This window comes from Ambystoma mexicanum, chromosome 5q (genome assembly GCF_040938575.1).
Source record: "Ambystoma mexicanum isolate Mex_15411 chromosome 5q, UKY_AmexF1_1, whole genome shotgun sequence".
NCBI lineage: Eukaryota > Metazoa > Chordata > Amphibia > Caudata > Ambystomatidae > Ambystoma > Ambystoma mexicanum.
Window position 1 is genome coordinate 431,737,308 of NC_090933.1, and position 24,631 is coordinate 431,761,938.

General features: G+C 43.8%; 1 protein-coding gene across 1 annotated transcript in view; it reads left to right on the top strand.

Moving 5' to 3' along the window:
• LOC138498275 (histamine H3 receptor-like) overlaps positions 1-24,631 on the top strand; it is a 451,272-nt gene that overhangs the window by 83,329 nt on the left and 343,312 nt on the right. Inside the window, exon 2 of the mRNA XM_069622113.1 lies at positions 7,688-7,854. Coding sequence (XP_069478214.1) covers positions 7,688-7,854 — 167 coding nt within the window. The remainder of the gene's footprint in view (positions 1-7,687; positions 7,855-24,631) is intronic.

The following is a 24,631-nucleotide window of genomic DNA, read 5'->3' on the forward strand; positions in this document are numbered from 1 at the left end:
CGCCGATCATACCTTAAGACTCAATGTATGGTATGATCTGTGAACAAAGTGTTGTCGTTTCCTGAAGACAATGAGGAAGCAGAAGCAAGATCACTCGAAGGTGAAGAAGAATTTGAAGAAGAAGCAACAATCTCCTCAGGCCCCACACGCTCAGGAAGGACTTTCGTAGACAAAGCAGCAGTCTCCCCTGGCCCCACAGGCTCAGGAAGGATTTCCGTGACACCCTTGGTGTTGATTAGAGCAGGCTCATTGCGAGCATCAAGATCAGCAATTCCTTTCTCCTCTCCTTTGTCGCAGGGCAGATGAAAAGGAATCCTCTTCACATGCGTCGCGTGGATCCAGATTTTCTTGCCTGCCATTCGCACTGCGGTTTGCGTGGCCAAAAGGATTTGGTGCTGTCACTTCCAGCGAGGTGCAAGACAGGAGGCTCTTTCAAAGTTCTTGATCAAGACCCATTGGCCAGGTCGGAGTTGATGACCTGGACCCTCATATTTTACTGGGAGGGCTTCTCGCACCCGTTGATGAATCAAATACAAGTTTTGAGTTAACTGGTCACAGTAGTCAAAAAGAAGCAAATGTTCGACATTCTTCAACAGTTTGGGTTTTGGTATGTTCCATATATTGTCTGGCCTCCCCATGACAATTTCATAAGGGGAGAGCCCTGTCTTTGACTGTGCGGTTGTCCGCATTGATAATAAGGCTATTGGTAAGGCGTCAGGCCATTTCAAATTGCTATGTGCACAGACCTTCGCTATCTTGTTCTTTAATATTCTGTTATGGTGTTCCGCAAGACCGGCACTTTGAGCGTGTCTGGCCGAGTGGAACCGTTTGCCAATCTGCAACCCTGCACAGACTTGAAGGATGACACCAGTGATAAAATGTGGACCATTATGCGACCAAATGACTCTCTGCAAACCAAACCTAGGAAAATATTCCTTCAGCATGGTTTTCGCCGTTGTCATTGCTGTGGCATCTTTTAGTGGAACAGCTTCAACCCATTTACTGAAAGCACAGATGACCACTAAAACCTACTTATAGTTCTGACAACGCTCCATTTCAATAAAATCAAAGTGAATAACCTCAAAAGGCATGGAGGGAGGACCAAAACTACCCTTTGGTGTTTGTGTTCCTTTCCGAATATTATGCTGCAAGCATATCATGCAATGTTGGACACATCTATCAGCAGTCTTTTGAATATTATTATTATACCAGACAGGATATAACAGTTTACAAATCATTTTGGCACATATGTGTGTTGGACCATGAGCCATTGTCACCATAGCAGTAACATAGGCATTGGGTAGAATCCATCGTTTCTTTTCGTTATCTACCCAACAACCCTCATCATCTAGACCTGCTGGACCCTCAGCCCACTGTTTAATTTCATCTGGAGTAGAGTCAGCCTGAATTTCTTTTATACAAACAATTCCTTCATCTATCATATGAGTATCAGTGACCTCTTTTGTTGGGTCTAACACATATATTTTTTTATGTAAATCAGTGGCAGTTTGTTTGGCTATTCTGTCAGCAAAGTCTATCCTTTTCCTACGTCGTCCGTCACCTTCTGTTGCACAGCGCACTTCATTATTGCTAACCGGATTGGAAGCGCAATTGCTGAAAGTAACCAAACTATTAAAGTACCATGCTGAATCTTTGTTCCATGCGAGGTCAAGAAACCTCTCTCAGCCCATATTCGACCAAAGTTGTGCACAACTCCGAACGCATATTGGCTGTCTGTGAATATATTTAAACTAAGCCTTTCAGATATTTTACAAGCTCTAGTCAACGCAATAATCTTTGTGGCCTGCACATAGTTATGCGGAATTCGTTTGGTTTTCACAATAGTGCTTAATGTGGTGATTGCGTAAGCAGCAGTGGATGTACCATCTGGGAGTTTAAAGTAGGAGCCATCACAAAACAGCTCCGCTTGCGGATTCTACAGTGTTGTATCACTTAGATCAATTCGGCTGTTAGTTTCTTGTTCTGTGATATAGAGGCAGTCATGTGACTTCTTGTCACTACAATCAGTTCCTTGCGAAGAGGCAATAGTTCGGCCGGATTTAATGAGCAACGTCTCTTAATTTGGATATGCGGAGCAAATAGAATCAGCTCATACCTTGTTAGTCACGCTGATGTGAGATGCTGCGTCTGTGTTCTGTTTAATAGAACATCTACGGAGTGGGGTACCATTACGGTTAAAGAATGACCTAAAACCATACCCTCAATTTGTATCACAGATGCAGCGGCAGCAGCTACAGCTCTCAAACATCTTGGCAAAGTGCATGCAACAGGGTCTAACGTGGAGGAAAATTAACCGCACAGTCTATACTTGCCCCCATGTTCCTGTGTCAAAACAGCCAAATCACATCCATCACATTCATGCACACACAACAAAAAGATCTTTTCATAATTTGGTGTGCACAAAACTGGTGCTGTACACAACGCAGCCTTGAGCAGATCAAAAGCATTCTGCCAAACCATGTTCCACGGTAAAAGCAAAGAAATGCCCTTCTTTGTCAGTGCCAACATAGGCTTTATCATTAATGAAAAATGTGGGATCCACTGTCTATAGTATGAAGCCATGCCTATTAAAGCTCTGACCTCTTTCTATGTATTTGGGACAGACATGCTAGAGATGCTTTTTATCCGTTCAGGTGTCAATCTTCATCCCTCCTTTGACAGCAGATAGCCTACTAGGTGACCTCCTGTTGACAATATTGAAACTTCTTCAATGAAGCCTTATGCCCATGCTCTGCTAAATAAAAAAGCAGCAACACGGTGCCCTCCTTGCAAGCAACTTCAGAATCTTCAGCTAGAAGCAAATCGTCTACGTACTGCAACAATGTACAATTAGACGGTAACTCAAGTGAATCAAGCTGTTCTTTCAATGCTCTACTATAGATGCCTGGACTCCCAGTGTACCCAGGTGGCACACAAGTGAATGTAAACGAGTGTCCCCGTAGGGTGAACACAAACAAATATCTGCTTTCAACATGTACAGGAATACTCAAAGCGTTTTTTTTCAAATCCACAACACTAAAATGTGTAGCCGTAGCTGGAATTATGCTCAATATTGTAGTGAGATCAGGTACAATCGGGAACTGTGGAACAACAACCTTATTAATGACATGCAAGTCAATAATAAAATGAAAAGGAATCGTATTATCCCCTTTCTCATAAACTGGTAGGATTGGACTATTACACACGCTCCCTGCAATTTCCTCAATCACACCAATGTGTACAAAATCAGAAATAATAGTTTTCAAAGCCTGTTCACCTTCAACCAAAATCTTATAATGTGGAATACGCGGCAATTTGATACTTGGTTTCAACACAATTTTAACTGGTTAAATGTGTAAAATGCCAACGTCATTATCAATAACTGCCCATAGACATGTCGGAACTCTATTCAATTCAGTTGGTAAAGGTCTAGACAAAAATTGTGGAACGGAAGTAAGTTGAGGTGAAATCGTTAAGTGCACGCCATCCGGAGAACAGTAAATTACAGCATTCAATTATTTTAGTAAATTTAATCCCAATACATTTTCGCCACAATTTGCTGTCAAAAGAAATGCACATGAATCAGTGAATGGCCCCAGTGAAATTGGTACCGGCCAAGAGACCGGACTAACCACTGGCGTACCAGAAAACCCTACAGAAATGTTGTTCTGCCCTGACAGTGGAATATCTGGAACCCGTTAATGATCAATAGAACACGTCTGTGCTCCTGTATCTATCAAATTCCTATTCCCCACCTTCAATTCAACATAGGGCCCTTTCTGATCGACGGGATAGGTATTGGTTCCAGACTCTGCTTCGGGCTGTCCTAACGGAACAGTATATCATCAAATGCAAGATCCTCAGAAAAATAGACAGTGGAAGGATTATCGAAAATGTTCCCACTATTAACAATTTTTTGCTGATTATCCAGTAACAGTGCATGGTGATTCTGTGCATACTGACTTCTACCAGGACCCCCTATCCCAGGACGGCCTCTGGATCGTCTACCCATGGCACCATATGTGCTATTCGATCTCTGCTGAAGGATTGGGCATTGTGCTCGCCAATGAACTTCCTGTCTACAATATGCACTTTGGTTCATGTGTACAGGTCCCAGTTGTGCATTACCCTGTGATGTAAATTGGCCTCTAAACTGTGTATTCCCACCTATAGCTCCTCTAGCGATCTGCTGTAATAATACTCTAGTTTTCAAGTCCCCCTTCTTCTTTTCAGCCTTCTCCTTCTCTGTATTAACCCTATTTTCATAGTACTGAGCCATACGTAATTCTTTAGATTGTGATTTCGCTTGCTAAGCACTCTCAGAAGTATAATCTGTGATTGGATTTCAGGCAACAATCCGAGCACAAACTTGTCTACAAATAGCCTTTTCCCTGACTCTGTACTCAAGTCTTGACCACTAAAATCTGAAAATACTTGCTCAAATCTGTTAAAAAAAACTCTGGTGCACGCTCTGACTTTAATTCTATGCAAGCCGTAAATTTATCCCATATGATTCTTTTCTCAGGAACCAGAGTTTTCAATTTAACTACTATTCTTTCTGGCAACCTCTGTATCACTTGTGGTGGTTTCTCACCAGTATTCCTTTCTCTATCTATTTGTACTAAGTTATCCCATGTATCATCCATCCCTGCCTGATCATCTACAGTTCTAATCTGCTTCCATAGATCAGCAGGAAGGATCACAGGAAACAATAAATCTATATCACCCAGCCTAAAAAATGATGAATGCAAGACAGATTCAATTTCTTTATAAAATCCTGTTGGATTCTTCCTAATATCTGGAATTGTTTGTCTAATGGTATTCACTTTCGGTCTAGAAAACGGGACATGAACAAACTGAGAAACATAATGTGCTTTGACAGTAGTAGCAGGCGTTCCTGCTGCGGCATTAGTTTGAATTTGGACTTTCGGAACAAATGTCGGAGGAACCTCGCTCATCAGCAATTGTAAAGTTGGCAAATCTAAACGTTTATTAAGCAACAAGGCTAAATCAAGTGACAAAGTAGTCAAAGCAGTATCGGGTGAAAATGCTCTCTTGTAAATGACCATCAAATCTGCAGGACAACAACCCTTTCTCTTCATAAACTCATCTTTTAGATACTCTACCATCACCTGTAACACTTTCCTTTGCATTGCTGGAGCATACTGACTAAACGTGCCATGCACTTCAATGGGAGAAATTGAAACATCAAAAATCCATCTAAGAGCGTCGCTTGTGCAAATGCGCATTTCCTCACTCATTGAGAAAGAAGAAAGAAATTGTTTCTGCACATATGAGGTTTCCCGTCCATTATCATCCATTTAATCTTTCTGCAACCGGTCTAGCTCCCTCTTAAACTCAAACACCCTCTAAACATTCTCATGTACTTTCTCTGCAGTGTCCCTTGAGTGGGCTAGGACATTCAAATCCCTCAACCCCTGTGGGACATTCATGTCCGTCAAATCACTCCATATCTCAGCTAAATGCGTTCCCATCCCTTCTATCAAAATAGTCTGTTCAGGAATATTTTCTTGGACAGAAATCGCAACTAAAACTGCCCATTCATCGCCCTCTTCTATGTACTTTTTAGCCCACGTATGCAATTCTCTTTTTCTAGCTTTGGATACTGTACCACGAGTCACTATTCTTGGATCAACTCCCGCCCCTTCAACTACTACAGGCGAAGCAGAACCACCTGGTAAGGATTCAATAGTTAACAGAGGTAATACTGCTGAAGGTGCAGACAGAATTTTGGGAACAGCAACTGTCGGTAAGGGTGGAGGTGCAGGAGGAGGAACAACGACAGGAAGAGGACCAACAACAGGAAGAGGAGGAACTGCAACAGGAGGAGGCACAACAACTGGGGAAGGCACATATGGAGGAGGTGCAGTTGCAACAGTTCTACGTTCATTCAACAATTTGTTAATTAGTTAATCTGATGTATGAACATCCTGAGACAGATATATCTTTTGTACATCAAGTGAAAAATCCCTATCCATACTTCTAATATTGATTGATTCTGTTGATCATGCAATAATGCTTTCTCAGCATTTGTCATGTGTCTACGTGTATGTTTTTCTTTACTTTTAAGTTGCTGCATAGCTTTCTTTCTCCAATCTTTAATTGCATCAAATGCTGCAGGCCTAGCCTTTTTCTTCAACAATATAGATTCAAAATACTCTAGGCGGGCAATTTTAAAACTGCCATAGACTGGCCACTGAAGTTCGGAAACATGTCTAGTCTGTATGTGCCAAATATCATTAAATACAATACTACTTAGGCTGTACTTAGTAAATTAAACAAGGCGGCGACCCAACGGGTGGCGCCAGTTGGCCTCATCCCAAAGATTGTCTATCTCTGTGGAATAATACCCTGAAACAGGATGACAATTTCCCAGGCATGTCAGATCACTGGTGTTACCTGGTGTCGTTTGTACTTGCAAGTGCAAATCTGCAACCAATATAAGGATTCTTAGGAATCGGGGCACGACTCACCTGATTTCAAAGATACTAAGGGTCCGATCAGATTTCAAAGGATCGTCGTGGCTGTCGATTTCGGCAAAGAGCCTGCCGCGATATGGGGACCCTTGTCAAGATGTCCTCCTGAACCGCTTGCTTGCCGTCCAGGGATCGGATCATACAGTACTGCTGAGGAGTCGCGTCTCTTGCAGGGGGCCCCTTCACTCTCCGATCCCAGTCCGGTAGCTGCGTCTCTTTTTCAGCGAGATGACATCAATCTTGAGGGTCCCTATTCGGGCGCCATCTGAAAGACCAAAGGAAATATTGAGGCTTAGTACCACCAAAAATGAAATACGCCAATCACCAGTTCAGAGATACATGTATTATTTAATATGCAAATACAGATAGCTATCCAGCTCTCAGCGCATCGCAGTGTGTACCAGCAAACACTGTGAGGGGAGAGAGTGCTGGACATTACAAAGTATGCATCTTTTATACACAATCCCGGTTACATGGTCCAGGCCCTTCTCCAGTTTACCGATTGGCTAGGGTTCATCCCCAGTTCACATTGCTAATACTGAATCAAATAACTCATACAATGTTCAATGTTGTCTTCAAACATTTGACATATTTGTCTGAACACAGAATACAATGGTGAAATTTGTCTTCGACTTAAAGTAAGTCCAATTTCAAGAATGACCACAATGGATTTCTGCAAAGGAACACAGTTTCAGCTATTCAGCATTCAGTTCCACTATTTGAACAAGGATGAAGATATTGGTGCAGACAACAACTAGATTGAAGTTCAGTTTAGTTCCAAGGTTTCTTGGTGCAGGACAAACATTCTGCTCTCGGGAGTCACAGCATGTTTACACAGTACAAAGTTCATTTCTCTCAGCTTGAGCTGAACACAGAGTTTAACATGAGACAGAAAACAGGAGTTTAATCAAAATGGCGGATGATTCTAAAATGGCGGCAAAGTCAGCTTCGATTCAGGTTCATTCGGATGCTGTTTTCAGTGCAATGCGAATGTCCTTAGGCCAATGTTTATTAGCAGGCGGTATTATGCAAAATATGGTGTTACAGCTTCGTTGATTTTGTTAATGCTTTGTGTTGAATTTCTTGGTACAGTCAACCTCTACTGTAAAACCAAGTACATGTATATTTGACGGTGTATTGCATCATATAAAGAAGGAAATGTTGCCTAATGAACTTTCACTTCTTTTTAGGTTCCATCTCAATGCCATGGTATATTGCATATACATACACTGGAAGATGGTCTTTTGGGAAATATTTCTGTAAAATGTATTGTGCTTTAGATGCCACTTTGTGTTCTTCTTCCGTGAATGCTATTGTACTCATCAGCTATGACCGCTTTCTCTCAGTAACTAAAGCTGTAAGTACCAATGTTTTAATGTTTTACATTTTATTAATTATATTTCTGTGTTTATGCAGGCAACATTATTTTCAGTGGGGCATATTTTACAAAGCCTTTTATTTGGTTCCTCTGAGTTTATAGCTGCATTGTGTGCCTAGCCTCCAAGCAGTGAAATAGGCCTTGTGCAACTGGACGCATCAATTAATGCACAAGCAAAACATGAAGAATGATGGGGGAAGTTGGGCACACACACATATGAAATTTGGTTGCATATGTGAGACTGTCCTGCCTATTTGCTTAGTCTCCTTATGTAAATGAGAGAAGTGATGCCAACAGGAGCACTGGGAAAGTAGTTGAACACCCACAAAGGAGAAAATATCATAGGGGAAATTACAACTCTTTGTTGGAAAATATGCCTGTCTCCCAATGGCCAGTACTGCTACTGTGGCCCTGCCCATTATGCTCAGATGCTGAAGGTGAAGTAGGGAGTGGGTCTTCCTCTAGAGGACATCAATTTGGCATGTTTGATAAGGAAGTGGTGACGAGATATTGTTTCCTGCCAAATGGCATTATGAGTGCAAGAGGGCGAATTGACCCAAGTGAAAAAGCCCTATCCGTGCTCATCCACTCACTCTTCCACACATGTCAGCTTGGATGCTGGGTCATTGCAGGTCATCACTGCCATAAGAAGGAACGTTACCCAGGACAGCTAGCCATACAGCCTGAAACAGTTGCTGTAGTGCCTCATCTTTTTATATATTGTGTTACGGTTTAAGCAAATTAACTTTTCACAACATACAAGTTTTAAAAAAGGAAAACAAATCATTCAGTTTTACAAAACTACAAATCAGATACATTACTAGCAAAAGCACCCGTTCTCCAAACGGTTTCTGTAGACAGACATGATAGCACTCTCATCAATTGTTGAAAATCTTTGATCTTGTAGATCGCTGTTCCGATTCGCTTATTGCTTGATGTGCTTTGCACCCTGAAGTAAACTGCGCTAAAAAATGGGTGCGTGTGGCTGGCTGACATACCCTGAAACAGACGTTGGGGGGAGGCAAGAGTTGTAATTGTAATTGTGATTGTTAATTTATACAGCGCTTATACATAGGTGTAGTGCTTCAAAGTGCTTCAAGGTGGGAAGGGAACAAGGGAATACAGTAGTCATTCTTAGGCCTTGACGTTTCCGAATGACCGAACAAAAAGCTAGCGTACTAGGCCTGATGGCATTTCTCCTTGTGCAAGTGCATGAAGTGTTTCAAGCGTGACCAAACTAGGGAGGGGAGACAAAAAAGGGGGTGGGGGGCCAGACAAATGCACTTACTAGTCCTAGTAAATTCAGGTCATGCAAGTGTACAGACGGAAGTGCGAGGAACGGGCAAGGGGTGAAACAAGTGCACCCAGTGCAGCAGGGCCCTGGGTTAGGTGCAGAGAGGTTATCCCTCTCCTGGATCGTAGGCTGAAGTGCAGTAGTGCTGAAAATAGTGCAGAGGCCTGGAGGCAAGTTCCAGACTGGCGGGGGAGCCTGGGACCTGTGAGTCTCTGGAGGTGAACCAGGCGACCAGTTAGCAAGAAGCTAAATAGAGTTAGATAAGAGGATGTATACTAATTGACCTTTTCACAATTGACCTCGGGAGAATTTACCTAATTTAAAAGGTCAATTAGGACATATATGTGGGGGGGAAACCCCCTGCAACCTCCCACCCTATCCAAAACCACCCCGCAACTCCCAACCCAATCCCCTTATATTATTTATAATCCAAAATCAACCCAATACATATATAAAATAACTAAAATAATATAAAGGTCAATTGTGCAGAAGGTCAATTAGGATAACTATAATTAGGTCAATTAGGACAAAAGGTCAATAGTAAAAGGTCAATTTGGGTAATACCAGGTACGAGAGGAGGAGGGAGGCAGGAGAGAAAAGAATGGAGGTTAGCAGGGAGAGGGAGAGAGAAGGAGGAAGAGAAGAGGAAGGTCTTGAGGAGTTTCCAGAACTTAAGGTGATCCTGCTTAAGATGGAGAGAGGCAGGAAGGCTGTTCCAGAGGGAGGCACGTGCAGAGGATAAGGATCTACCCCCAAGTCTCCGGAAAAACTGCTCAACCACAAAGAGTTGGAGGAGGATGAGCAGAAGGCTCTAGAGGGAGAGTATTTAGGAAGAGAGGGTTGTAGATGGTGCGGACTCTGGCACCAGAAAGGCTTGTGTATTACTCAGAGGGTCTTGAAATTGATCCTTGCAGCCACAAGGAGCCAGTGGAGGGATTTTAGCAGCGGAGAGATACGGTCCCTGGGCTTGAGGCCAAGAATAAGTCTCCCAGTTCTGTTCTGGATGAGTTGGTGTGCTGCTGAATACTGGGGCCTTCCGTTCTCTCTCCCACCTGCCACCTCACCCTTGTGTGGCAAATATCTCGGAAACCGTGCATCCTACAGCCTTGAAGGACCTCAAGTTGTGACCCTTATGTCGGGACCATCCCTTCTAGGACCACATTGATGTTTCTCCAATTTCAGGCAACCGTCTCATGTGAGAAGATACTGAAATCCAGGAAAAGGGGTGTGTTGTCCATATGTCATGTAGCCAGTAATGTCTTGAGGGTCCTATCAGGTAACTGTGAAAAATGTAGTGCAAACTGGTGAAACAGTGTGGAATTGTATAAGAAACAATGTTTTGCCACAAACCCAGCCACCCACAAATGTTCACTTTTATATATACAGATAATACAAAAAAGAAAAAAAGAAAATGTATATTCACTTCTAAAAGATCCTACAATTCAGTTACATTTAAAAGTTTTAGATATTCAAATAAGCAATGTTGCGGTTTGTCCAACATTCTGGCATATGAGTTGAGTCTCTGCTACCAAAGTTTCTAAACATTTTAAGCCCAACTCTTATCCCCAAACACAAATAGGTAAATAGGTAACACAAAGGAGCTATATCCATATCAACCCCCGGAACCATAATTGTCCAATATAATTTGAATAATATGTGGAATAGTATATGATTACTGGAATCAAACAAAACTTGGAAATTCTGGAAAGTATTCTATTTAATTGGGCAACTAGGCATTTAGCTTTATTTGGGAGTGTCTCCACAAATGTTTTTTTAGACGACTCATTTGTTAGTGTAAACCCTAAGTATACGAGTCATAAGGCCTCATTTACAAAATGTTTAGCGTGGCGCAAAGTGACTTTGTGCCATGCTAAAAACTAATTTCCGATTCAGAGATTGGACTTTGCGCTGGCCCTACCCACCTATCTCTCTACGTGAGAATAGAAAGAGGACGGAACTTGCAAAATCCTCCTTAAACGAGGAAAATTAGGAAGAACATGGGCATGGGGGGCACAGTGCAAACAACAAACACGCCCCATCAATCGCTAAGCAAACCCTATTCACAGAAGCTATCGCGCAATTGTTTTTACTCCAAATGAGAATGAGCATCCTGCAATCTTACTGCCACCCGTTACCCGTTGCAAAGCACAAAGCGCAATGAAAGCTCACGCATAAAATGCACTGCAACCCCAATGAACATATGAGTGCCACAATGCCGGATCCTGCATTGCTAGCACTGATATTATTACATGGAACGAGGAGGGGGAGAATATTCCATCTAGGAAAACCATTATTTGGGTTGCCATATGAGGAGGTGAATGGAAGATACTGCTTTCCACCTCAACTCATGCTAGACCTGGACGGAGAGTGGAAGAATGACCTGGTAGCACCCACCATGTGCTCACAGACTATGCCTCCTCTAATCAAAGTGCAATCAGCCTTACACTTCCTGGCCACAGGATCATTCCAGCACACCACATACACCGCATACATCCTGGCTGCAGGAGCAGCACCAGGCACCCGAATTATCATCTGGCTAAATAGGTAAGCTTTGGGTACAATATCTGTGTGCCCTAAAGCCCCTCATGAATCTATTGCCCTAAACTATGCTGATGCCTCAAATGCGTATTACATTTCCTGCAAGACTCGTGGATCGACTCAATGCGACCACATCATTGATTTCCTCATTGTTTTTCACTCCTAAGAGCATTTGACTCCATCAAGAGCCGCGAGGGACTGTCCCTCCAAAAATGGCAGCCATGTTATGCTTCCTGGACCCCATGTAGTCATATGCAGCACTGTGGTCTCAGGAGCGTGCGGATTGGCTAGCATAATAGTCAATAGCCAATTACAAATGTCGACAGGTGAGCGCCGGCCCTCGGACTAAGGCACGAGGAAAAAGGCTCCTGTCCTGAGCCCTTCTTCACACTGAGCTCTTCCACCTGAGCAGGAGCTCACCTCGCACCATCCTGGCTGCAGGAGCAGCACCAGACACCTGAATTATCATCTGGCTAAATAGGTAAGCTTTGGGTAAAATATCTGTGTGCCCTAAAGCCCCTTATGAATCTATTGCCCTAAACTATGCTGATGCCTCAAATGCGTATTACATTTCCTGCAAGACTCGTGGATCGACTCGACGCAACCCCATCATTGATTTCCTCATTTTCTTTTACTCCTAAGAGCATTCGACTCCATTAAGAGCCGCGAGGGACTTCCCCTCCGAAAATGGCCGCCACGTTACGCTTCCTCTACCCCATGTAGTCATAGGCAGCACTGTGGTCTCAGGAGCGTGCGGATTGGCTACGATCATAGTCAATTGCCAATTATAAATGCCAGCAGGCGAGCGCCGGCCCTCAACTAAGGCACGAGGAAAAAGGTTCCTGTCCCGAGCCTGTCCATGCCTGTTCCTGCCTCCTGCTAGAAGTCCTGCACCCCAAAGCCTAGCCTCACGGATGAAGCTAGCACAAGGTACTGTAACTCTCTGATCTCAGCTTGATGCCAAAATATCCTCATTGGCGTGCCTGCCCCACACTACCTACGAGAAGTTTTAAGGCATGTCACAGTCTGTATACTGCCAATAGACAATGTATTTGATTTGCTACCAGCCCAGCCTAGCCCCAAATATGCCTGGGTACATATGCTCTACTGTCCTTCATTGCACTACCTCTCATTCATGACCTGTGCCTTAGTTTGCATAGTACGCTAGAGCCCAACACTCTAACTACCAGTTTAAGCATTTCCTTACCTAACTCTCCAATACTCACATGTGACCCTTCGCCTAAAAAGTCACACGAAGGAAAATGCAAGGCCCTAACTGCCCTAACGTCTGGCGAATTCCCACATTTTAAGTGACATTCTGCCCATATGAACACTTTGCCATATTCTGTATGCTGTTATTACCTTTTTGATTGTTGCTTATAAGCAACTAGATGCACTGCCATTTGATTGCTGCTTATGCACTGCCATTTGATTGTTGTTTATGCACTGCCATTTGATTGTTGCTTTTAGCACCCAGGTGCACTGCCATTTGATTGTTTCTTTTAGCACCCAGGTGCACTTTGATTGTTGCTTTTAGCAACTAGGTGCACTGCCATTTGATTGTTGCTTTTAGCACCCACGTGCACGGCCATTTGATTGTTGCTTTTAGCACCCAGGTGCACTGCCATTTGATTGTTGCTTTTAGCACCCAGGTGCACGGTGTTTGATTGTTGCTTTCAGCACCCAGGTGCACTGCCATTTGATTGTTGCTTTTAGCACCTAGGTGCACTGCCATTTGATTGTTGCTTTTAGCACCTAGCTACCCTGCCATTTGACTGCTTCATTTAACATCCACGTTGCATTTAGCACACTTGACTGTTGCATTTAACATCCATGCTGCATTTAATACCTGTCAGCTCTGCCATTTGACTGTTCATTCAGCATCTATACGGCATTTAACCTTTACCTGCCTTGCCTTTTGATGGTTGCATTTCACCCACACCCTTCAGAATATACCTACCAGGCATCCTCTCAGCACTGCTGAGAGTTATTCCCCACCTCATACACTCATCTAGTTATCCTAGTTTCACCTCCAGCTCTGCCCCCTTAGGCACCACTCCCCCTACCATCATGTCCCATGCCTACCCTCTACCGCACACACTCACCACCACACCCACTCTGCCCTACCTCTCCACGCCATGTAGCCTACCACCAGAAATGTCAGATTATGAGCCAGACTACCCAAACTATATGAGCCTCGTGCCAGGGATTCCACCCAGCCTAAACTGACTAACCGGACCCCACCTATGCACATGGGCACTCCCACCAACCGTCCCATCAACCGACACAAGCATAACCCATCTAATACTACGACCGAGTATAAGGTACACAATAGAGCCTTCATACCTACCCGCACTAAAACCATCACCCCACCCATCAGAGGCGCCTTAATTAATGCGTGATCTTTAGGAGCCCATGCCACAGATATAGCAGACCTCATTCTGTAAGAATAACTTGACTTTCTAGCCATTACCGAGTCATGGCTCCATGAAGCCGCTGGCCCAGCTCTCTCGCTAGCTATCCCTGACGATTACACTATCCTCCGAGCAGACAGAATAGAATCCAGATGCGGAGGCCTCGCCATAATTGCCAAAACACACCTCAACATTAGACTTGATAATACAAACAACCTCACATCTTGCAAATCGCTTACAGCTAAGATGCCCACTGCCAACTCCCAAACTATCACCATTCATTTATTCTACAGACCTCCTTGTCCCTTAGGCTCGGTTGAGGAAGACTTCACTACCATCCTTACCAACAACCTCAAAAATACCTCCCAGAGTCTCATCCTAGGAGATTTTATTATAGGCTTTAAAGACCTCAAAGACCCGAGGCTACCCTTATTGACAATACCTTGTCAGAATTAGGCTTTACCCAAAGAGTGACCACCCCTACCCACAACAAAGGGAGAACCCTTGACTGGGTCGCAGACTATAACTGTGTGGCCTCCATCATCACCAACTCCCCTCAACCATGGTCCGACCACCATCTCCTTACTTTCGCCCTCGAAGCCTCAAGCCCTATCTCTAATAACCTGATTTCTACAGCTATCCCTACGATAAACAAGAAAAACATCACAGCGGAAAATCTCATCCGCCTCATTCTCCCGACTCTGAACCAACCCTCAGCTACCTCCAATCCGCACCACCTCGTAGAAGGTTACAACAAAATCATGTGTGCAGCCTTGGACTCTATTGCACCGCTAAAACTGAGAAAAAGCAAACCGAAAAAACACCTAAACACTTGGTTCTCTACCCACTTAAAAGATCTCAGATTAGAGAAACGTAAAAAGGAACAAGCTTGGAGACAATGACCCACAGGCAACAACAAGCTGATCCTCAATAAATTGCCTCCACTTACAAAAAAGAAATCATAATTGCCAAACAAGAATCCTATAACCAGAGAATATCACAAGCCAAATCCAACACTAAAGAATTGTTTACTATCATCAAAGAGCTGGAAACGCACATTTCTGTCCCAGACACATGTGTGAAAGATAAATAATTGTGCACCAGTATCCAAAACGCCCTCTCCAACAAAGTCACAGGCCTACAAATCAAAATTAAAAACAAGAAAGAATCCCTAACCAACGTTACTAACTCAACCAACACACCCCCTGCCCCACACCCCAGGACCATACACCCAACCCACTCTCCTGCTTCAGCTTCTCCAAAGTCTCCACGTTAGAAGTGGAAAAAATGATCATAGGCCTGAAACCCTAAAACTGCCAGGGCGACCCTTTCCCATCACAAATCATTAAAGATGCGGCAAGAGACCTCTCACCATTCATTGCCAAACTCATGAATGCCTCCTTCTCTTCAGGCATCATCCCCAACAATCTCAAAGAGTCTTGGGTTCTCCCTCTACTCAAAAAACCCTCCCTCTATACCCACTCACTACAGACCCATCACCACCGTCCCCTTCCTGCTCAAAATATTCGACAAAACAGCCTATCTACAAATACAACAATACCTTGAACTTAACCATCTCTTGGGAATTCGGCAATCAGGATCAGGCTTTCGACCCCAACATGGGACAGAGACCGCTCTCATCGATCTTAAGGTTCAAATCGACACCCTGAGAGATAATGGGAAAACTGCTCTACTACTTCTTTTAGAATTCTCTGCAGCATTTGATTTAGTAGATCACAAAATTCCATGTAACCACCTGGACTTGGCAGCCCATTTCTCTCAAGAAGCCATCGATTGGATTGAGTCTTTCCTGAACAACAGATCCATGCGTGTCTTCTCCATATCAGCATTTGCTGACCCCATCCCCATCACTTGTGGGGTCACTTAGGGATCATGCGTCTCCCCCACACTGTAAAACGTGTTCACAAAGCCCCTGTTTGATGATCTTGGGTATCACCTACACTAATTACGCTGAGGATACCCAGATCCTCATCCCGTTGACTGGAGATTACAATAAGGATTTGGCCTTGGTGAACAGGGTGTACCTCATCATCCAGGCATGGATGGCCCCCCACAGTCTATGCCTGAATGATGACAAGACTGAACTCATTATCCTCTGATCCACCCTAAACGTAAAAAAACTGGATCACAACTACACTAGCTTCATCATTGATGGCAACTCTATCAAGGTAGCCAAGGAAGTGAAAACTCTAGGAATCTATCTAGACTCTTCCCTCTCCTTCCACAAACAGGTTAGTTCTATGGCCTCCTCCACAGCCTATACATGTAAACTAATAAGAGCTGGCAAACCTTTCCTATCCACCCAGAGCTGCACCACCTTAGCCAGAGCCCTTATACTATCAAAATTGGACTATTGTAATGCCCTTTATGTAGGAGCCAACAAATATGTTACAAATAAAATCCAGACTATTCAAAACAATGCTCTCAGAGCAGCGCTTAGCATCCCCAAGAGAGAACACATTTCCAACTTCAGGAGAGCCCATAATTGGCTCACCACCACCAACAAAATCCTGCTCAAAGTAGCCTCCTTAACACACAAATGCCTCAACGATGCAGCCCCCTGCTACTTAGCCGACAGAATAAAAAGATACACTCCTAACAGACCCAGCAGAACCGCTAATGCCAACCTGCTCACAGTTCCCAGGTTCAAACTAACTAAAACGGGCGGCAACAGCTTCCATGTGAAAGCAGCCCAACACTGGAACTCCCAGCCACCTTCCTTAAGGACACCTCAAACCTACCCCCACTTTAGACACAACTACATTCAGTGGATAAAGGACAAGGACCAATAACTTACCCTGCCTTTGTAAATGATGTAAATATGCATACTTGTAAACTGTTTATCAGTGCATCTATCGCAACTGCTTTAACCTATGTACACACAGTAATTACCGTACAGCACTTTAACCAAGCTGAGAATAACCTTGCTGCTCCTGCTCCCTTATCCCTTCGGGTCTGGTGCGCAATATAAATGAATAAACAAACAAACAAATTGTGGGAGTTATATCACAGCCCACACAATCAAGGGGTCACCACCAGGTCTTGCGCTGCATCCTAAGCACGTGTGCATAAGCACATTCACATGCCACGCACACTGCAGGCAAGGCAGAGAGTGCAGCAGGAACTCTATGCATTTGCAGACTTTCTCCAAGTTCTGGGAGACATCGACTGCACCCAAGTAGTGCTGCAACACCCGTGAGACACAGAAGACATTTATCGCAAAAGTAAACACTGGCATACCATCAATGTGAAGGTGATCTGTGATGCCTAGGGATACATAGTATCTGTCAATGCCAATTACCCAGAATGCATGAATGATAGTTACATTTTCTGTCATCCCCCATATACCAAGCCCTTGGCAATACATGCAATTAATAACCGTTTACTCCTTTGTAGAGGACAGTGCTACCCGCTGTCTCAATTTCTGTTGACACCCACCAGGAATCCAGCCTCCACAGGTAAGTCACACTACAACACAGCACACATAGCCATCAGGGGCATAGTGGAATGCACATTCAGAGTGCTTAAAACACGTTTCCGCCCCCTTGACACTCAGGTTGCATATTGCTATATGCATCCCCTGTAGTATGTAAAATCATTCTGGCATGTTGTGTCCTGCATAATATTGCCACATATTTTGACATATCAGTAGAGGTGCAGGAGGGCATCCCCCCTCATCCACAGGCACCACCCATTCCCTTAGCAGGCCAAAGGGCACAGGGACAGGACACACAACCAGGTAGTACAAACCTGTTTCACCTGAATACCAACCTCTGCGGAACACACACAGTAAAACCACATCCCTGAGGGCCTTCAATGATGCAATGAGGCTAATCCACCTTACTCTTAAAAACACCCTGAGAGTACGCCTCTTGGATTGCCAAAATTGGTGTGTCCCATAACATTAAAGTACTCTGCAACCTCATTGATATCCTTGACATGAAGTGCACAAACCATGTCCACACTCATGTCAAGTTGCAAGACAATTGTCCTTGTCAGATGCCCAAAATACCTGATATTGCAAAGCCAGGCCCTGGCATGATGGCTCCATCACATGTGTTCCCCTGAGTCCCATGCATCAAGTGGTAATAACATGTCTCACCTGACTGCCATCTTGTAGCTGGGTCTCTCTGCACCATTGCAGCTGGTCCTGCTCACTACCACTCACCACTGCCATGTAGGTGCTCTTGCAAAGGGTAAAATCAACAGCTGCCCACCCACCGCCTCGTCATGCATGTCTCCATTACCCTCAACATGTCCCTTGTCCCATCATGAACATGCACACCAAATCTGCCAGAAAGCTATCTAGCCACTCACTGGATACACAAACATAAAAAAGATGCAAGGTTACACACCCCTCACTATCAACACTCCTTCATCATATTGGTAATCCCCCCAAAAAGGAATGTGAAAATCATGAAGCCAAAAACACTGAATTTTAAAATTGAATAAATGCAGGATATTTTCCCATTTTTTTTAACAAATATATTGGAGGTGAAGTAAGGGTATATATAAAGGTAGGGGTATGTTGGTGGGGTTGTGAGGGGCATCCCTCACATTAAAAAATGTGAGAGAAATGATGTTTTTCTCGAAAATTTGAATTTTTTAAATTCTGTGTTTAGGGCCTTGGATTCTTTTTTTTGTTATTTCAACGAGGAGCTCATCATATCAATGGAAACACAGCAGCAACATTACGCATGCCACATAAGGAGGACATTTAGGCCTCCAACACCAGCAACTCAACAGCAATGCACTGCATACTTGTCATCTGGATCATCCCCCTACTTGGATTGTGCAAGTCATGGACAAGGGTGGTCTGGGAATCAAAAGATGCCCTGGAAATATTTCTCAAAGTTGCTCCATATCACACTTCTCCAACAAGCCCAAACCTTTTCACATGAGAAAATGTGGAAATACCACACAAAAGACGCTGAGGGGTCAGAAGCCTACGGGCAAATCACCAGACTTCTGTGTAATCAGTCCACCCCTGATCATGGAGTGGCTACCTGGCATGACACATGTCAGGAGACAGCATGCAAGGCTGACATAACAGGAGTGTACATGTAATGCCACACAAAAAGAAGCTGCTGCATCAACCCTCACTAAAACATGTGCACATGAGTATCCAGAGGAGACTGACTCAAGCAGCAAGTCATGGAGGTGTAACCTGTAACACAAAGCACATTCATAGCTGATCAAGGAGGCAAGCACACACAAAATGATGTAGGACAACTCACATCTTCAGTGACAGTGACCATCACTCAATCATCACCATATGACATTATGCATGCAAACCCTATGTGTGTCACAGCATGCCACTATTGGGATGCATATGTCACCAGCCATGAAAAGGAATGACAGTGCACAACCTAACCTGGTGGTACAGCTGTTGTGCTGTGAATCCCTCAACACCTTCACCTAACACTGGACCTCTGCCTTTTGTATTTATTTATTGAACTTTGGTATGGTGTAAGTGTTTCCAGGTGCCTCAAGACAATGGGGGAGGAGGGCAGAGGAGAAACAATAACAGTAAAGAATGCTCCTGCTAGATCTTGTGACATTCGGGTCGTGCAAGTGCAGTGACAATAAGTTCAGTAAGGAGGAGCAGGTCATGACGGAAGGGCTGGGGTGAGGGAAGGGGGAGAGGGAAGTGCAGGAATGCAGGAGACCCAGGGCTGCACAAGTGCTGAAGGGGACCCAGGAGGGCAAGTGCCAGGGGTAGACAGGGTAGATAGTGCCAGGAAGGGGTAGACCAGATTCAGGATAGTCAGGGAAAGGATTCCCATTGGCAAGTGCTGGTAAGGGGTACTGAGGTAGACTGGATGAGGAGGGCCTGCCCCCAGTAAGGCACATAAGGGTCCAGGCAGCAGTCACAGCAGCAGGGGGACCGGTTAGCAAGGGAGGGGGTGAGGGAGGGAAGAGGTGAAAAGGGAAGTCTTGAGAAGTTCCCAGAATTTAAGGAGATCCAGCTCAAGTCTGAGAGGAACAGGAAGGTTGTTCCAGAGGGAGGTTCCTGCAGAAGAAAGAGATCTACCCACCACTCTCTGCCAAAGAAAGAGATCTACCCCCCACTCTTTACTTGGAGAAACGTCTGATCTGCAGAGAGTTAGAGCTAGAAGACCAACAATCTCTAGCAGGGAGGTATTTAGGGAGAGACATTTGGATGTAGCGGGGTCCCAGACCCCAGAAATCTTTGTGGATGATGCAGAGGGTCTTGAATTTGATCCTTGCAGCCACCAGGAGCCAGAAGAGAGATTGTTGAACCAGAGAGAGGCAGTCTCTGGGCTTCAGCTCAAGGATAAGTCTTGCGGCCGTATTCTGAATTAGTTGAAGAGGGCAAAGGGAGGACAGAGACAGATTGAGTAAGAGGCTGTTGCAGTAGTCCAGCCTAGTGAGAACCAGGGCTATGGAGACATTGAGCTTCTGGGGAAAAGTAAGGAAAGGATTAATGCCTCTGAGGAGGTGGAGCAGAAAACTGGACTTCTTGGTAATGTATGTGATGTGAGGGGAGAAGGAGAGAGAGGAGCGAAGGGGACCCCAAGGTTTTTGGCATCACAAGTGGGTGAAGGGAGGGGGCCCAAGGAAGGCGGCCAGAGAGTGGAAGGGATACAGGGAGCAGGTGTCTCAATGAGAAGGATATCAATATTCCTGGCATTAAGGCAGATATCATTAGCAGAACATCATGCATGTATAGAAGTCAGACAGTCAGGTATGAGAAAGAAGAGGAGGTAGAGAAGGGAGCTTAATGAAGAGCTGTGTGTCATCAGCATAACACTGGAATTGAGGAGAGAAGGCAGAGATCAAGTGGGCCAGAGGGACAAGGTAAATGTTGAAAAGTCACTGCGATAGGATAGATCCCTGAGGAACGCCGCAGGTAGAGAGTGAGAGTGGAGGAGAGGAAAGGGCAACGTTAACTACTGGTAATGTTTCTTAGTCCACTTTCTCTCCTTAGGAAAACTATTTCCCCTTTTAATTATAATTGCCCTTCTTTGGCTTAGGTAATGCTGGTTGTTGTCTTCCTCAAATCTTGCCTCCTCTTTACTTTGGCAATGATGGTTGTAATCATTCTGCAATATTGCCCCCTCTTTACTTTGGCAATGGTAGTTACTATCTGGGTTCAATATTTCCCCTCTTTACTTTGGCAATGATAGTTATAAATGTTCTCCTCTCACTATGGTTCAATGGGCATATTACAACAGCATTGCTTTCTTTCATTAGTTTGGTATTCAAAATACTTGCGAGCGGCCAGCGGTCTACTGCGGAGTGTCCAAGGGGTCACCAAACAAAGGCCAACTCACCTGCCTCTGCGTGTCCGCCTGACCCGCTGAAACTTCTTCTTCTTTTGTCAGCTCCTGAGCTTCTGACAGCTCTGCTCACACTCCCTCGGCCTGCGCCTTTCTAAAACGGAGTCTGTCTTTCGCCTCACGTACTCCAGTGCTCACAAGCGACCAGAGTAGGGCACAAGATAAGGAGAGCTTCTCTCTCCCATGGGATAGCCTATCACATCACCTCTTCCCACTGCACAGCCTCTGAACTTCAGGTCTCTTACTCCTCCAGCTCTCTTGGAACCGTAATCTGCTATAAACACAACGGCAGCTCCTGTGACTCCACCTCTCTGCCTCTGCTGCTCCCACTGCTGTTGATTACTTCTCCTTATTTCTTCTCTCCTAATGGCCTGCACCTGAAGGGGCTTTAAATATTCAATAGTCCCGCTCAGGTTTGGGTCATTAGAACCACTAGACTGCACATTGTAGTTATGTACCTCTGAGCCCCTCCTCCTGGTCCCAGTATCTAGGGCATTATGGGACTTGAAGTCCCTGATGCTCTGGTTTCTTTTATATCAAGGTATTCAAGTTCAACCTTATTTAATTCACTTTGCTTATAGAATACACCTTCAGGGGAGGGTTTTAGAGGGATTAATGGTCGGTTCTCGACTTCATAGTTTAAACCTAAGAGGGAATCCTAATTATCAGAAGCAATGGTATTAAGGCTTTGATTCTTACATAAACCATTCCCATGTTGACCATAGTGTTTTTCACTACCAACAGTTTGAGTAATTTTGGGAAGGGAAGCCTTACTCTGGCAACAAGCCATTAAGTATTTTGGTATAATGGAAATCTCACCTTCAGAAGAAGATGAATACTGCGCCTCTCCCAACAGAGTCATCCTATTCCCTTGGTGGCTTCCTCTCTCAGGTGATCCACCCAGCTAATACCACCCATGGGGGAGATTTTAGGCAGGAATTCTGTGAGGACTCAGCAGGATTCATCACATACACTTCCCCTAAAGACCTAAACTCCCTTTTCAGGTTATTTTCCTTCCTCTAATTCACCAGTCTCCCCCACATTCAAGGAGGGTTCCAGTGTTTTCCAATTCCACACTGGATCCTCTGTGAATTTATCCTTTTGTACCCACAAGTTTTCAGGAGAATAAGATGAAAGCAATGGTCTGTTTGCATTCCTTTGCAATGTTTCAAAATCCAGGAAGTTTGTTCCAATAAGTGTTTCCTCAGATAAACCCGGAATGATGGCAGTATTTATTTGAGCAGCCGTTCCTTGAATTCCAATAGTGACTGGAGTTCTATGAAAGACCTCCTCATTCCCATATAAACAGGTCACTTTAATTGGATGGCTCTTTTTATGATTTTTAAGAGTAATTAAGTTAGATCTTATAGCTGTCTGTGTACTTCCTGTGTCAATTAAAGATTTAACTGGAATTCCATTGACTATTGCTAAGTCACGTGTTTTAAAGCTATTGTTACAGAGAAACAAATTATTAATACTTTCTACTTCCCCTCTCTCTACTTCTTCTGCCACTCATCCCCCATCATATAGTCAATCTCCATTGGCTCCTCTCTTTTATTAGAAGGAAAAGTATCAAGCTAAATGGCCGGACAGTCCACAGGAGAAGCATAATAGCATTGTAGATTTTAACTTCATGACTCTTGAACATTTGAATCACTTTTTTTCTTAGGGAAATTAGTTTTTGTATTCCTTTCTATATTTTCTTTGATTTTCAAATTGGGTGGGTTTCCTTGGTTTTTAGGTTTATGTAACATATGGGTGGGATGATATGTTCTTTTGGGTTCTCTTTTCACCTCTTCGCTCTTTTGGAGATTTCTTACATGACGATTAGCTTCCATAAGGTTTTGGGCTGTCGCAACGATCAATACTAAAATAGGGTTGCTCAATTGAAATGTAGCTTTTAATAAATAAGCGGGCACTGTATTGATAATAATTGCTCTATGGTCATCATTTCTAGGACTTTGTCTACTGACTTATTTCCTATCCATAAAGATAAAGTATTTTGAATTCTAGCAGATAATTCTACAGGGGTTTCATCATAATTCAATGTAATACTTCTAAGGTTTTGCTAATAGACATTTTCAGTTTGACCTACTTTCTTCAATAGTCCCTCTTTAATTCCAGTAAAAGGTGTTGTTGCTTTTGGAATCAGTAGATAATAAGAATTCTGAATTTCTCCTTTCAGCAAAGTAGCTAAATAACATGTTTTTAATTATGGGCTCCAATTTAACTGATGTGAGAGGCACTCAAAATTGAGAAAATTAATTACTGGATCTTCGTCTTCTCTATAAGGTTGTAATATTCATTGTGGTATTATAGGTCTCTGGGAGGTAGCAGCAATTCTATTCAACCCTTCCTGAAATCTCTCTTCTGTCCGGATTTGGTATTCAGTCCACCGGGTCAACCACAGAAGGTACCCTTGACAAAAACAGTTAGTAACTGAAGACCCGGAAGAGGAACCTGAGGTCTCAGTATAGATTGGACAAAAAGATTTGGCATTTTTGGTCCACACAGAGCCACCAAATCCTGCATTAAGGAGGGTTTATTTCCCTTGTTGGAATAAGTAATGGACACACAGGGATTTCATGGGTCTGTTGAGACGGTTCCTATCACAGAAGACTTCCAACTTACAATAGGCACACAGAAAATAGTTGTGCCCCTTTTGAATTTGAAGGACATGCCCATAAATATATTACGGAAATACATAATGAGTAAATTAAATATGACAATTACATTTTCTGAGAAGTGCATCATGTGTTCAATGCGGGGCATTTTCTACAAGCGGATTGCAGCAATCATACAAGTATTGTGTGCACAGGGCACCCTTTATAGGTTCACTGCGCCAGCCCCAGTTATTCTTTTATGGGGTACAAGTATTGCTAGGGTGGGTACCCAGAATGAAATACAAGGTATTTAAATTGGCCACAGAGTTCTTGTTTGGAACAACAGTATGCAAAGAAATGACATCAGGAACAACACTCACAATACGCCTAGAAGGAAGTACATGCTAATTTTCTATGAGACAGACAAAGAGGGTACAGAGTGGTGCACGGTCTTATGCATTGACCTAAAATTACGACTAACAGACATGACAGATGAACAACTGTTTTCAGAGGGCAAAGAGGAGGGGAAGATCGTATTTCAGATATGCATCCCATGTCAGGTGAATATAGAAGAGAGAAAGG